At 38.2% G+C, this 17,196-nt stretch overlaps 1 protein-coding gene across 1 annotated transcript in view; it reads right to left on the bottom strand.

Moving 5' to 3' along the window:
* LOC126513774 (glutamate receptor ionotropic, delta-2) overlaps nucleotides 1–17,196 on the bottom strand; it is a 578,836-nt gene that overhangs the window by 346,071 nt on the left and 215,569 nt on the right. The window contains exon 7 of the mRNA XM_050162312.1: nucleotides 16,516–16,617. Within this exon, the coding sequence (XP_050018269.1) occupies nucleotides 16,516–16,617 (102 nt within the window). The remainder of the gene's footprint in view (nucleotides 1–16,515; nucleotides 16,618–17,196) is intronic.

Raw genomic sequence — 17,196 nt, 5'->3', positions numbered from 1 at the left:
CCTCTTCCTTTTGATTCTATTATCAAGCACAGTGGGAAACTTAAAAGGGAAGCTGTCCTGCACAGAGGGCAGAGACAGTCGAATGGAAGCCAGATATTTAAAAGCCAGAAACAAATTTGTAGGGATTTCCAGAAAGAAAGGAAAAATGTGTAGACTCCTGAACTTGAAGCTACAATACTCTCTAAAATAAATAAATAAATATTACTATAAATGTCATCAAAATCAATAATAAGCTACATATAAAACAATGTCTTTGGCAGTCTTACAATGGAAATAGACTACAGTATTGAATTAATTATAGGAGTCAGATCTTAGAAACATAGGAGAAGGTTCTTATAACTTACTGGACAATATAATGATTTATGGAATCCTGTCCCCATTTTTGTGGCTTATTTATTGAATGATAACCTGCAATGTCCACTCTCAAGCCAGTCCTAATACTTACCCTGCCTCTTAGATTACTTATTAGATAAAATAAATGTCTTAAGGATGTTGACTTTTTTTCTGTTTGTTCCTGCATTTATTAAAATGCAATGTAAAAATGTCCCCAAATGAGGCAATACATATATAGAAAGACATCTTAATTCTTTGGACTAAGTATCAAGGACATTATTAAAATTATGAAGATTCAGTAAACAAAGTGGGATATTTTTCAACCTCCCATTTTTTTGATAGATGATAATTTTTCCATTCTCCTTAACTTTAAATAAGTCAAAGTCTTTCCTTTCAAATGCTTACTGGTTGCTTCTTTATCTACTTTAAGCCTTGGACTATTCATATTCTACACTTCATTTCCTCAAGTGCTTTATTGACTATGATCTTGGAGATTATATTTGACTCCATACAACATTATAGTTAGTATTTTTAATTGAATACCAGAGTGTGTGGGAAGTGATTTGATAAATGTTTCACTACTTGCTGAAATATGAAAATATAGAATTAAACAGAATCTAAGGGGGTAACTTTCTCTTTGGGAAATATGTTTTGTCAACTTGACACAAACTAAAGTCATTTTTGAAGAAAAAATATCTTAATTGAGAAGATGCCCCACCAGATTGGGCTTAAGGCAAGGTTTGGTACATTTTATTGATTGGTGAATGATATGGTGTGGCCATGCATTATGTCAAAAATATCTGTTATATTCTAAGTGACTGAATCATTTTCTGGACCTCACAGTCAGAACTGATAATACATTTTAAAGTCACTTAGGTCTGAAAAAGCCTGGGTTAAAACCGGTCTCGCTGAACATAGCGGACAATGAGGACTACTGAGACCTCAAGAACAATGGCAATGGGTTTTTGATCCTACTGTACCTATTGGTTTTGTGGGAGCCTAGGCAGTTTGGATGCTCACCTTACTAGACCTGGATGGAGGTGGGTGGTCCTTGGACTTCCCACAGGGCAGGGAACCCTGATTGCTCTTTGGGCTGACGAGGGAGGGGGACTTGATTGGGGGAGAGGGAGGGAAAGGGGAGGCTGCGGTGTGGAAGAGACAGAAATCTTTAATAAATAAATAAATAATAATAAAAAGACTATAGATAGCTATCTTACTGTGTACTAAGCCTGTTTAACCTGTCTTTAAGAGAACATTGCAACACCCAAACTTACTTGCCTTAGATTTCCCATGTGATCAATGTTTACAATTCAAAGTAATGCGTAGCTATAATCTTAAGTTATGTATTCTTCTGAGCCCTCAACTCAGCTCAATGCATGTGTGTCTTCATGTGTGTTATGATAATCTTTTGCTGGAGAGAAAAAACAGCTAAAATTATCCTTGTTAAAAAAAAATCCATCCTAAATGCTGAAACCAGCATTCAGATATTGTTTGATAGTGCTTGTTTGTTTGTTTATCTGGTCTAAACCTAATCCATTGTGAAAACTCTGCTATTTCTGTACAGTATCCTTTATTGCTTCCACACTTATGTTTCTTTTGTTCAATAAAAAGGGAAACATCGTTGTTAGGGGCAGAAACAGTCAGAGAATCAGACAAAGACACACAGGGGCAGATTCAGAAATATTCATTAGGCAGGCACAGAGGCAGATTCATACAACAAGTAAACAAGGGAAAATGATGTAGAGAATGCAAAGTTTCGCTCACTCTCAGTTAAATGACTATAAGGGAAATATTTTGATCTTTTCCTTAATACATTATTGGTGACTCTGAGTTCGTTATTAATGAGTTCAAACTGACAACAATGTAGAATGCTCCAGCTCACTGTGTGTGGTGCCACACCTGGGATGGTAGTTTGGGTGCTATAAGAAAGCAGAATAAGCAAGCCATGAGGAGCAGGTCAGTAAGCAACAGTCCTCTATGACTTATGTTTCAGTTTCTACCTTCAAGTCCTGCCTTGAGTTCCTGCCTTGACTTCTTCAGATGATGAACTGCAAGTTATAGGTAAATAAACCCTTTCCTATTCAAGTTGCTTTTGGTGAGAGTTTTATCATAGCAACAGAAACACTAAGTAAGACAGATGAATTCTAAGACTGTGGCCTCCAGAGAAGGATAAAATCACACAAGTATTGTTTCTAATTGAAACAGAAAATGGACTTATTACATTCATCATCATTTTGATGTTGATTTTGCTTTACACATTAGAGATTTTAACTGTTTCCAAGTTTCCAAAGTTTCCAAGTCAAAGACCTGGCAAACTGAGCTTGTGTGACAGCACTCCATTGATGAGCTGTGAAATCCTGCATATGGAGAATTGAGATTACCTTTGGCTACCCGAGCCCCTTTAAAATAGGCATTTACTTTTAACCCTATTGTCTGGCCTAATATTCTGATGGGCATTTGATGTGGGATGACCCTCTGTATGCTGTGAATATGCTTTACTACCATTTATTAATAAAGGAGCTGCTTTGGACATAGGGCAGGGCAGAACAAAGCCAAGCGTGAAATCCAAACCCAGATATAGAGGGAAAGTAGGCAGAGTCAAGAAGATGCCATGTAGTTGCCAAAGGAGACAAATAAGTAAACCACAAGCCTCATGGTAATACACAAAATAATAGGAATGGATTAATTTAAGATGTAAGAGTTAGTTAATAAGAAGCCTGAGCTAGTAGACCAAGCTGTGTTTTGATTAATATAGTTTCTGTGTGGTTATTTCAGGTCTGTAAGAGTGTACTGGATGGTTACAGGACCTTCAGCCTCTCCCAAATATGCTGCATAATATTTTGGAATTTTCAGAAAAGCTTTCTTCATTCGTTGTGTCCCGTTGTAGAGACAAACATCATTATGTCAACTTAGTGCATTGATCTAGGACTCTGTCAGTTCAAATTTCTTCCACTTTGAAAAATATTTTCTTTCATCCTATTAGACAGATCTGTGTAACCCTTGCTGACATGAGGACGTGTATAGACTAGTTTAGGCTCCAACTCACAGAGATCAGCCTGCTTCTGTCTCCCTGAGTACTGGGATTTAAGTGTGCACTACCATGCCTGACATTTCTTTCACTTTGGAGCAAGTCTATCAGTTAAGGTCATTTGTGCTTTTGCTCCAAAACCACAACAATTTGACTCCTCATGAGCTAATTCTGATTTCTGTTAAAGCAGAACTGTCACTTTACACTGATGTATAAAGGACAACCTTCTATGAATTTGTAAAAGGTGCTCTTCACTGCCTATATTTATTAGACCTAAAAACAATCACCACATGCTTTGAGGGCTCAGAAGTAGCAGGCAGGCTTTTATGAGTTCCTTATGAAAAGCAGGTTACTGTAAGAAGCCAGGGCAATGTTTGAGGCCTTGAAATGCTACAGAACATTCTACTTGATAGCGGTATACATTTGCATGCCTATTTTCTATGAATCACCACAGAACTCAAAAATAAGTACATACTTTTACAGAGCCTTTCTAATGTTAGTATATTAAGATTTCATTCTCCCACATGTATGTAACCTGTCTCCAAAGTCTGCACATCTGTGGAGAGAATCCTGAGAGCCAATCTGTTCCTTCTCATTCTTTGAAGAATTCTCTCCAGAAATAGATGGTCCAGTACACAAATGAGATTCAAGTGAACATCTATGCAAATTCTGAAAGTATTTGCTTATGTATTGTTGGAGCTCAGGAAATAGCACCCCACAATGTAGACCTCTGGTGTACCTAGCGCATTGAACTGAGGTGGCTGATTATAAAAAGGGCTGTGGCTCAGCAATGAGGTGTTTTCTGAGCACATGCATCAAGTTTTATCCCCATCACTGCAAACCAAAGGAAAATGAATGGATGAATGAATGAATGAATGAATGAAACCCTCCTTTGTTCCTTTCTCTTCAATGCTAAGGAAAGAATTATCTCTGAGGTTCCTATTAAAACAATGAAACGAATAGACTGCAATCAACATAGATCCTCTTCCCAGTATCTCATCCACCAAAGAAGATGAATTCTTAGCCATTATGGGAACAGAAACCAAGTCACGCACCCGGAGAGACAGTCACAGCCGACAACCACTGCTGAGTGTGCTCTCTAGGAGACTTCATCCACACACCACGATAGGATGAGCATCCATCTTCCTCTTCCTTCCCAGAACCTGTCACCACCTCCCTCCAGGATCCTCAGTTCTCATTTTCTTCAGCAGCTCTAAATGTTATTTAAATTGTAACCATCTGGCTCTTACTTTCATTTCTTGTTTCACTTTGTGTGACCCCCATGTGTATGCCCTTAATAAGTCTGCATACGTTTCTCATTAATCCGTCTATTACAGTTTATTTCAATGGTGCAAATAGCAAGTATTCAAAAAGTAAAAGAAAAACTAATTCTCTTCTTAGCTAAAGTTTACCTTTTTTTTCTGGAAAAATATCTCTGAACTGCCACCCTCCTTACCATCATTATATGTGGATCTGTTTGGACTTCCATCTCTAGTCCATTGTGGAAACTGCCAGCAGTTGAAAGCTGGGAAAATTACTGGATCCTTTAACTGCCTCGGTGTCTTAAAGTCAGTCTATTACCGATTGTTGAGTACGTGAACAGTTTTGGGGTTTTGTGAGATTTTTTTTTTTTGCACTGTATATATAGCTTTCAAGCTGTTTTCTGGCAACTTTCACCTATTGTTGATACTCCGTGGATGGCAAAGAACTAGACGCAGGGGCTCAGTGTTTATTTGTAACTCCCATGTAACTTGGCGAAGTTTTTTAATAGTTGTAGAACTCATCTATATTGACAAAATGAAAATAAAATATTTAAAAAGTCGTGAAGGTTACAGTAAGAATAAGATACTCAAGTGCCAAAAACTAGAGTGATCAGTTAGTTAGCTGGCGAAGCCATCTCAGCTCTAACAGCTACTGACCCACGATAGAGTCCTTTGTAATTCTGCAAAGCAACACGACGGCCCCCCAGGTTCTCTTGTGTGTACCAACATACTTATTAGAGGGATTTTGTGATGAGCTGTTTTTTGTTTTGGCTGCGCTGGCACTACTGAATTACTGAATGACAACTCAGCTTAAAAGTCACCTAAATTGTTCAACTTCCTTTCAGACACAATGGCACATCACATTTTCCAAGGCAAAATATAATAAAATCCAAATGACATTGCCTAGACTGTCACAGAAAACACACCAACTGTTTTTTACATCTTTGAATTTGCAAATAACTCTGTCATTCTCTAAACGTCCTGAGACGAGTGGTAAGTCTGTGTTTCAGAGGTAAATTATATGTTTCCAATACAGTCTCTCCTTGTTTTTTCTAAGAAACCTGGTTTCATTGATCATACAGGGTCATGTTTAGTGACTTCATGTGCAACAGCAATACTAACATATCTGCATGACAGCTACCATCTTAAGAGGTGATGCGAATTAATGTGAATCAGAATAGGAAATTGCCACAGCATTGTTACCTATCAATTCCCATGATTGTATTCAGTCAGTACTGATGCAAACCCCTATTCTGGTGTTGATATGAATTGTGTCATCTGCATAGACCATTTTTCCTCAAGTGCCTGTTTATGACAATCACATTTTCTCATTTTTTTTTCTCTCACATATTATGGGAACAATCAGTAGTAGAGACAAAACAAAACCCACAAGCATTATAGAGCCATGACTACTGATTACACTGCTTCAGCAGTAAGGATACTTGGCTGTCCTGAATTCCAGGTTAGATTCAAGTTGTAACAATGATGTCCTCAATTTGTTGGTAAATATCACGTTTATTATGCAATTCTGCCTTCATTTTCACAAATAAATTTTCTATTGAGTCATCTCTGTTGAAGCACTGTAAAGAGAACATCTCATACACAGGGGCTAAATTTTCCTTCTTTTCCATTTCACATTCTTCAGATGAGATATATTGGTGTCTTAGTTAGGGTTGGTATTGTATTGAAGAGACACCATAACCATGGAAACTCTTATAGGAAGTTTTTTGTTAGTGATGGCTTACTGTTCAGAGGTTTACTCTTTTATCATTATTGAAGGAAGCATGGCAGCATGCAGGCAGATGTGGAGCTGGAGAGATAGCTGCAAGTTCTACATCTGGGTTGGCAGGAGTAGGAAGAAACAGACACTGAGACTGGCTTGAGCATCTGAAAACCCCGATGCCCATTCCAAGTGACATTCTTCCTCCAACAAGGCTACACATCTCCTAATTGTGCCACTCCCTAAGAGCCTATAGAAGCCATTTCCCATTTATTTGTTTGTTCTGTTATTATTTTACATTCCAGCTACAGTTTCTCCTCCTCCTGTCTTCTCAGGCCCTCATCATCACCACCCCCACTCTCTTCCAAGATGTCAATCCACTCCTCATTCATTTCTGTTCATAAAAAGGAATGTCTGCCATGGATGCCAACAAAATATAGTAATCAAGTTACACTAAACATTTCCCCATGTATTAAGACTGGACAAAGAGACTCAGTAGGAGGAATATAATGCCCCCCAAATCAGTAAAATTGTCAGAGATAGCTCCTATTCCCACTGTTAGGAGAACCACAAGAGTACCAAGCTTCACAAGTCTGACATATATTCAGAGTTCCTAGGTCAGTCCCATACACCTTCCCTGCTTGTCAGTTCAGTCTCTGTGAGCTCCTATAAGCCCAGGTTAGTTAATTATGTGACTTTTTCTTGGGATTTCCTTGACTCCTCTGGCTCCTACAATCTATTTTCCTCCTCTTTTGCAGGAATCTAAGAGTTCCAAGTAATACTTGGCTGAGAGTCTGCATCCATTTCCCTCAGTTCCCCAATGAAGCCTTTCTGATTGCAACTGGGCTAGGCACCAATCCCAGCATATGCCATAGGCTGGACAGACTGTAGGGCAAAGGTTATTGTGGCTGAGTTGGTTTCCCATTTCCTGCACTTGCTTTGTCTTGTCTTGTCAAAGGAGATGACCAGTTCATGCTATATTGCTAGGAGTCTTAGCTGGGATTATCCTTGCAGATTTTTAGGAGATTCCTTTGCTCCAGGCCTTTATCTGACCCCAAAATGACCCCTTTTCCACTTTTCCAATAGTTTCTTTTAGTATATTTCTCCTCCGTTGCCACCCAACTTGATCACTGATGTTCCTATTCCAATACACCCACAATCCACTCAATGAAATTTCTTCTATTTTCTCTTCCCAGGGAGATCCAGGTGGTATCCACTATGGGAGATATATATCTATATCTATGTATATATTCTTTGGATAGTATTTTAATATTTATAGGAGTTTATTACTTCAGTAAGGTAGCAATAATATTTGCATTTTACAGATAAAAAAAGTAAGCACAGAGTGTGGGGGCTGGGGATATGACTCAGTCAATGGAGTGCTTGCCTAGCATGCAGGAAGATCTGTGTTTGATTCCCTGTAACACATAAAACTGGGCGTAGTGACATATCCTATAATCTTAATATTTGGGAGATGGAAGCAGAAGTTCAAAGTTACTCTTGGTTCAGGGCCAGCTTTTCATAAGACCTAATCTCCAAAAATAACATAGCAGGTAGGGTGGTAGTGGCACACACTTATTACCACAACACGCAGAAGGCAGAGGCAGGCAGAACTCTGTGAGTTTGAGGCCAGCATGGTCTACAACGCAAGTTCCAGAAAAGCCAGGTTGTGGCACAGATAAAGTCTGCCTCGAAAAACTAGAAAAATAAAATAAAGTAGCATAAAATCAATCAGGACTTAATCTGAATTCACAGTTAAAAACCAAGGAGTAAAAGATAGACTGTATGGTAATAGAGTCTCTACCCCATGTTTCTCTTTGAAAGAACTTTTATGCAGATGTAAGTCCGGTGCCATGTAGTTTACCATCCAATGAAAAGTCAAATGACACTAGTAATTTGATGCCATTATCTTCCCAACAGTTCTAGAATACTGTTAACTTCCAAAAGAAATCTGTAGTTGTCCTACCCCAAGTCCCTGTCTCCCTTAGCAATGGGCATATCTCTCAGCTGCTTTCTGTCCCTGTAGCTTGGTTTGGTCTGTTCATTTTTTGTAAATGGAATAGTACATAGTCCAAGTAATCTATAGTGGCCGGCTTCTTTCACTTAACATATGCTCAAGGCTATTTTGTGTTATAAGTATGAAATTTAATTGTATTGCTAAGTAAAATGTTACTTTTGGATAGCACACATTGCATCGGTCTATCAGTTCACAGACATTTGAAATGTTTCTGTTCGAGGTTCGTATAAGTAACACTAACATGAGGACATGTATTCAAGGTTACTTAAAAGAATTATTTTAATTTTCCTTAAAACAATGTCTAGAGTAGAATTGTTTACTTATATGGCACCTGCATGTTTAGTCCTTGAGAAACTGCCTGATAGTTTCTCAAGGGGTTGTGTCATTTCACAGTCTCATAGGTTTTTTTTTTTTTTTTTTTTGACTCCAAATTCTCTAAATCCTTGTCAATACTGCTTGTTCTCCTTTCTGGTGGGTAATGGTACCATAAGTTTTATATTAGTCAGGGTTCTCTAAAGAAACAGAACTGATATGTGGATTCATTAGTGTGCTTTACAGGCTGTGATTCAGGTGGTCCAACAATAACTGCCTCAGACAGAAAGACCAAGAGTACAGTAGCTGTTCAGTGTATGAGACTGAATCTGTCAACAGTCCCAATCTGGTGCTGGAGTCCTGGAGAATTCCTGAAGAGTTTCTCATTTTTAATCTACTTTGGAATTCTGAAGAAGTAGGTTCCAATAACTCAGAAACAACATAAACGAACTTGTCTGCAAGAGAGTGAAGGCACACAGGCAAAAAGCAAAAACTTCCCTCCTCCATGTAGCCCAGATTTAGGATGGGTCTTCCTATCTCACATGAGCCAATTGAAAATCCCTCACAGGCCTGTCTAGCTACTAGGGGTTTAGTGGATTCTAGATGCAGTCCATCTAATAAGCAAGATTAGCCAACAGACGGGTTTGGAGAAAAGGTCTTGTGATCCTGGTTTGTAGTTTCATGCTGTCGAGTACGTTGAGTGTATTTTCAGATGTTTATAGGCTATGTATCTTGTGAGAACTAGCTAGTGTCTTCGATTACATCTAAGTGGTTTCTTTCTCATTGTTGAGGTTAATTTGCCCTTAACTTATATTAAATACAAACTCCTCACCAATCATAAGATTATAAACTATTTTCAGAGATGTAATGGTGCTGCTAGACTTGATAGCTTTGCTGTTTCTCTTTTTCTGCTCTCTTTGGGTCAGCTCTGCTTACTTAATCAGCGAGCTGCTTCCCGAGACCTGTCCAGCAATCCCAGCAGAAATATGGAATTCCTTCAAAATACGGTAATTCCAAAAGAATTACCTTTTGGAAAAAAAATTATTTTTAATTATATGTACTTGTGTGTCTGGGTGTAAACATGTACATCTGAGTATAGGTGTCCATGGCATTTGAACAGGGTGTTGGATTTACTGGAGCTGAAATTACCGATGGTTGCAAGCTGCCAGACATGGTGTGGGAAGCAGAGCTTGGGTCCTCTGTAAGTACAGCTTGTGCTCTTAACCTCTGAGTTATATATAGCCACCAGGATTATCTTTTTTCAGGATTATATTTTTAGTTGTATAATTAGACTATATATTTTCATTGTATGATTCTGCTTATCATTGACTATAATTTATTATGATTGGCAAACCACAGTTTTTCATCTGCTGAAAATTTCCCCAGCCAGAATTCTCATTCTTGCCTTCAGCCTGAACCACACTTTTTCTACAGGAGTTGTAGAGCTTGACACCGACACCCACCAATCTCTTCCTCTGCAGGCAGTTCAAAGACAGCACTTTGTCAAACTGATATCAGCACTACCCCAAACTCATAATCCCACGTCTAGCTTCAAGAGTCTGTGTTTGAGAGCAGGAAAAGTTGAACTCTGCAGTGTTGGAAGTGCTGATTCTTCAACAACACAAACCCACCCTGTGTCTGCTATGAAGCTGAGGTGCAGTGATATCCAGGGAAATTGCTGGTGGTGTATTGTTAAGGATTATCTGAGCAGGCTTTATGCAGAGTTAAGCTGGTAAAATTAATTGTAAAATATCATATTACATAGAAAAGAAAATATGACCAAAGAGGCAGACAAGAGCCTCTAAGAGTAACATCTAATCAAAAAAAGGATATCTAATTTGATGTCATTTTTAACCTCTCATGAAGGATTTGCTATCTCATACACAAATGATTCCTGCTATTCTGAATTACTATTTTCTTTTGTTTTGTTTCATTTTTTAACCTTAATAATATTAGTTGCTTGGATGTACAATGAAAATGTTAAAGCATTTTCTACTTTCATTCATGTTATAAGATTTAATAGTCCTAATGCAATACACTCAGACTGTGTAATTTATTGAAGGTCTGGGATGGTCATATTTCCTGGTGCCTTTGAGGGTATGGGGTGGCTTCTTCTCTCAAGGAAGCATCACCCTGAGGTGCAGGAGGGCTAGTTGGTGGTGGGGCTCCTTCGTACATTTCTAAATTGATGTATCAGGGACTCATGCCTATTCTCCTTACACTTGTCCTTCAGCCTTAAAGACCTCTACAGACGCCTGGAAAAGCTCGTTTGGTGACCATGGCTTATCACACTGTCATGGACTCTAATATGCCCTATTATCTTTCTTCAGTAAATTTCTACACCCAAGTTCCATGGAGGTAAAACACTTTAAGTTAGAAATTCTCCATGGGATTGGAGAGATGGTTCAGCATTTAGGAGTACTGGTTACTCTTTTGGGGTCCTGAGTTCAATTCCCAACACTCAATTGACAGGTCACAACTGTCTGTAACTCCAGTTCCAGAGGATCCAACACTCTCATACAGACATACATGCAGGCAAAACACCAATGCACTTAAAATAAAAATAAATAAATCTTTTAATAAAATAAAAGAAATACTTGACATACTTTTTTGAGCAATCACCTTTGTAGTCAGCTTTTTTTCCTTCTCACAGACAGAAAATTGATGTTCAGATTAGATTCTTGGCTGCTGTAAATAATTAACTGATATACATGAAGGACTAAAAATTATCTTCACACTGTCCTGTATCTATACAAATTGTAAATTTGGTTCTTATTTGCCAATCATAATGCCTTTAAATAAAAATAAATACAAAGTATTTCCCAATCTGTATTTATTAGAGGTAAGTTACATTTATGAATTTTCAGAAGAGGCATATTCCAAAATGAGAGAATCAAGCCCGTTTGTTTCGTTAGAACTGCTGTTCCCCAGAGAATCTCAAATCTACACAACCGTTTTGTTCTTTTCTCTGTCTTTTATATTGATTTTCAAAAACTCATATTTTCACAAAGTATGGTAAAATATCATACTACATAAAACAGAAAAATATCACCAAAAGAGGCAGACAAGAGCTACCTCCAAGAGTAAAAACTAATTGAAAAAAAAAATCTAATTTGAGATAATTTTTAAACTTTCATGAAAGATAGACTTGCTAACTCATACAAAATGATTGCTGCTATGTTGAATTATAGTTTTGTTTTCTTTTTTAACCTTGAAAATATTAATTATTTGGATTTACAATGAAAATACTAAATCATTTTCTCATTTTGCCCATGATATAAGATTTAATAGTCCTAAATTTTCTGGAAATAGAGAGTCTTATGTTCTTTATATGCATTGCTGAAAGTAAATCTTAAGTTGTAGATCAAATTATAAATCTTGTAAGACAACAGTTGGTCAGAAAAGGAGATTTTGCATGACTATAGCATTACTTATTTCAAATAAATTCAGCTTTTATTTCTGTATAAACCACTTACAGTATGAAGTAGCAGCAAAAATAATTGTATGTTTGGGGGTCACTACTACTGAAAACCAGGTGCTCCCCATGGCTGCTTTCAGCTACTCAGCGCCAGCAATCATGTCCTCACCAGCCACCAAATGAGACACATGGACCCTTTAAAAAGTCCCTGCAAAAGCCCCTGCTATCACGGCCTGTTGGCTCACTTTTTCTGTCCTCTCTGTTGCTGCCCCTCCCACTTCCAGTAAATCTCGTGTGAAATCTGTTGCATGGTATAATTTTCTCAGCATTTCTTAACCTCTATGGATCCATCAAGTTACACTTCCACAAAAACCCTAACAACCACAACATGAGAAACTGTATGTTAGGAGGGTTGAAGATCACAGAGCTAGAAGATGCTTCCTGTATGTAGTTGTGCAGTGATGAAGGAATTTTCCTGTAGGCATGCATGTTGTATGTATTGCATTTTCCCCAGTACCTAAAAGACTGTTTGTTGTAGATATTTCTCACAGTAACTTCATTAGAGATGCTATGAAGCTTTTCTAGGCCTAAGCAATCCATGTAAATAATAATTACTAACAAATGCACACCACATAAATTATGATTTTGCTTCTTGGACCTTTTGTACTTCTTCATATACAACCACTCAGGCATTTCCATTATAGTTTCTAAGTTTTAGGATTGTATTTATGACACGATGAAGTTTCAAACAGTGTAAATTATCAGTTTAAAAAAAATCAAATGGCATGTTGGCTACTGATGTTTAGCTATATTAATATAATTTCCTCTCAAAAGAGAGAGAAAATCATCTTCACTATTGTTTTACCCTAACACAAAGCTCTTGGTATACTTGGTAAGAAGCAGGTGCTAAAGTGCAAAAAAAACAGAAAAGGGATTATCAGGGATCTACCTGGCTGTCATGCTTTCATTTCCTCTATTTCAAGAAATATTTCTGTGGTTTTGTTTATAGTGGAAAACACAGTCATCTACATATGAAGTCATTCTGAAAATGTCCTCATGTGTCAATCCAGTAACACATGCCCTCACAGCTCAATTGCCATAACATATTTAATATAAGCCAAAAAGAGTTTTGTTTGTGTGTTTGTTTTCATTTTTCTTTTTCGGATTGAGAAGACAGAATGCTGAAGCACACGGCCTCTGTAACTGAACTCTGAGCTGGAACTATCTAGCTCTTTTTGGCAGCATGGGCATGGGAATTTAGTTCACCCTTGTGCGCCTTTATTCTCTCTGGACCTTGTATAGCTCTTACAGGGTTTGATAAGGAGCAAATAGAGGATATATAGGATATATAGTGTTTCTGAATAGGTCCAGTCACATGACACTTCAGGTGTGTGTCTTCCTGGTTCCCCCCAGACTCACCGCATCCCTCATTGTCTACTCTGCGTGGGAAGGGACGAGCACGTTCTGGCTTAGGCAGGCTCCATGGCCTTCTGACTTCGGGCTGAAATTTTAACTGGAGGGAAGTGGAAAGTGCGGGTACGGCAGTGGGAATGAGACAGGAGAAGCCTGTGGTTCAGTCCGTTTTCCTGGTGGTGGTTAGAGCCGGGACTCTGCATCCTCTTCTGGTCCCAACATTCACAGACCCCAGGGTTAAATCCTTTGCTCCAGTGCCAGCTACTGAAGTCCTCTTCAAGCTCCACCAAACCCAAGGCTTCTTTACCCAACCAGGCCCAAGTGCTCCAATACCATTGCTGGTTCCTTTAGTGGTATTTACTGTCCTGTGGCAGTTACCTCATTTAATTCTGTCCAATAAACTACCTGATTATATTAACTACTGCCTGTTTCTAGGGTTCCCATGTAATAGAGTCTCAAATTACTTGATCTATGTTTGACTGTTTACCTCAAATCCATAAAATATCATTAATAAAGGCACAAATGGGCGATTCCAAACTTAAGTAAGTAGAGTCAGCTACATAACTTCTCTGTAACAGACGGTGTAAGTTTTCTAAGAAGTAAAAGTGGATGAGTGGAGGTGACTATATTCTTTTTGTAATATCATAAATGTTAAAAACTCATTTCTGGGGAACTTGCCCTGGGGTTTTTCACCTTTTGAGAAAGTATTGGAGATACGTTCCTGGAATAAAAGATACTAGGGCAGTGGTCACATAGTCAGTTCTAGTTCAACTGTAGATGGAGCCATAGTTCTGCAAAGGCCTGGTAATGAATGCATCAAGCTTTAGGAGTAACTGGGTGAATTGAGGGGGTATGATTATCGATTTGGATGGACAGAGCTTGTAAGGACACACAATGGTGCTATGAAACATGCATATTGGAAAGAAGTAGGAAGGACAATGTCAGATTGAGTCCCATAAATGAATGATTAAGTGTGTGGCAGTATTACATGCTGGCTATAAACTGTGTGAACATAATAAAAGTAATGAGTGCTCATCCAACTGGCACCCAACTGGTAAGCTCATTGCAGACAACACGGAAAGCCAACGGATCTTCCCGTCGCTAGTTATCTGCTCTTGGGGTCTGTGCAGGGCTTAGTTTGCAGCAAACAGACAGGTAAACCTGGGATAGGTGGCATTATCACGGCAGGAAGCATAACCTTCATGAACAAAATTATTTTATTCAGCCTGGAAATGAATTTAAAATGATTGGTTCTATGAAGCTCGCCCCATAAAAGTCACTTTTTACCTCAGTCAGAATTTAAACATCTCCAATTCTCTAGTCAAATAGAATACAGCCCCCCACCCGCTCTCTAGTCACAGCAGGCGTGGAGAGAGCCTGATGCATTGCACAGGGGAAGGGGTTAAAAGGTCTGGAGGCGGAACTTGCTGGGTTTGGCTTTCAACTCTGCTCTGTCACCTGTCTAGTCTTGCACATTCACCTGATGGTTGATTTGTTTTATTCGTTCATATTTTGGTGGGTTAGAATTGTGTACACTGTGAATACTGCAATGACTAAAGTATATGATATTACAGAGGGCTTTACAGGGGATCTGATGTAAATAATAATCTTAACTGGTTTAACCTACCAAATTCTGAGCATACCCCAAGATTAGGATCTGTGTGTTATCTACTCTGTTATGGCCAAGTCTGTCCTATGCTAAATACTAAATAATTAGTTGCTAAGCAACTGCATTTGCTAATTGCTGAATTTGCTTTAAAACTGTTTTCTTTCTCAGAGAAAACCAGATCCCCTGCACCAGCTTTTATGGTGCTTGTCACAGAGTTTCCCTGATAATCACTAGGAAGGAGATTAGTGGTAGTTGTTTGTGCTTCAACTGTCTGTCTTCTAACTGTTAGTACTTAAGTGCAAATTGATAACTACACATTTAGGTTCAAACAGAAGCACATTCACATTTCAGTTGTAAAACATTTGGTGAAATAATTACAAGTTAGACCCTTGTTAAAATCACAACTAGAAATAAATTTTAGATATGACACAGAGGGAATAGGCTAGGCTTTTAGATTTTCTTTTGCAGATATCTCGTAATTTTTAAGGAAATTATGTTTAGATCTGTTAACTCATATTAAACATATAGACAGACAGCTGCTGGTATTGAGCATCCAGTTATTAGCAATATATCATACAGCTTTGTTTATTCACTAATTCTGCAATTAATTTGGCTTATAAGATACCCTTTCTACTTTTAGAAAGATCTATTTTATTTTCCTGTGTGTGTGTGTGTGTGTGTGTGTGTGTGTGTATGGAAGTAGGTAAGTAAGCATGGCACCAGTGTCCAGAAGGCCATTGTCACTGAATTCCCTTGAAGCTGGAGTTACAGATGATTGTGAGCCACCTTACATGGATGTTTAAAATCAAACACAGGTTTCTTACAGAGCAGTATAAACTGTGAGCCATTGAACCATCTCTCCAACCAAAATAATACAGAATGATAAAATTCTTTTTCCAACAAGTGAGTGGGATGATAACAAATGTCCTCATATATAATCCTATTCACATAATCATAGATGTCAAGGTCATAAAAACAGTCACATGTACCTATTTTATTTGCTAGTACCCCAAGAAGCCACATTTAATGCCAGACAAGCATCCATTAAACAACTGGGTGATCTCTATATTGATACCTCTATGTGCATGCTATTCTTTTGGTGATGGATGTGTCTGAGGGATTGCTCTTCTTATAATGTATGGAAATGGTAGGAAATCAGATCTAACAGTCTAACGAATATCCTAAAAGAAGCACATTAATAAAAACTATAGCCTACAGAACTCAATTCAAATTCATAGACATGGAAGGATGGATAATATGACCATTGAAGCTGTCTTAGAAATCATAGTCAAGGTTCCTTTAAAAGCTCGTCTAAGATTGTGACATTAGTTGATAAAACAAAAATCAGCAAAAGTTAGAGGACCCTCTATGGGCCCAAACTACAAGGCTAGGATGGTGCTTACCAGTACAGTCACCACACGTAGAACCACGCCCCGCATGTTATTCTCCAGTTTCTTGTCAGTCAGTGACCCATTCAGACCCGTGACAGGATTCCAGCACCCAAGCTGAAAGGCAAAGCATCTTTGATCACTTTTCTGACTAAAGAGCAGCCCAGTCACCTCTGTGTAGACCCTGTAGAGAATTGTGTGATACTGCACAGAATAACTGGCATGGAAACCTTATCGCTCTTAATAGCAAATTAAGCAATCAGAAATGCCATCTCCTGCCTTTAAATACCATCATATGGCATATGTCAGAAGCCAGCGTGCTTTACAAGAATCACGGAGGACATCTGAATTAATGAGGAGTCACATAGTCACCAATAGCTCTGTCACTGTAATGTGCTAATTGGATGAATAAAAGTGCATGTAACCCTTGCAGAATTTCTCACTAATATGGCAGTTACTGCAGAAGTTAAATTCTCTCAAAGCCTTAATGCTGTCATTTAATTGTACAATGCTTTTCATAGGAAAAAAGAGCCTTAAAATATGAACAATGTTTTATATAGATAGAGGAACAACTGCTTTTATGTAGGGGATAGTCACATATAAAGTGTGTGTGTGTGTATGTGTGTGTGCCTACATGTGTGTTGTGTGTGTGTGCACGCTTTAAGTGTTCCCAATACATAAAAACAATATAATTTG

This window comes from Alexandromys fortis, unplaced genomic scaffold, assembly GCF_014885135.2.
Source record: "Alexandromys fortis isolate MF-2015 unplaced genomic scaffold, M_Fortis_MF-2015_v1.1 scaffold_117, whole genome shotgun sequence".
NCBI lineage: Eukaryota > Metazoa > Chordata > Mammalia > Rodentia > Cricetidae > Alexandromys > Alexandromys fortis.
The sequence above is the reverse complement of the archived record's forward strand: the minus strand, read 5'-3'. Positions and strand labels throughout refer to the sequence as shown.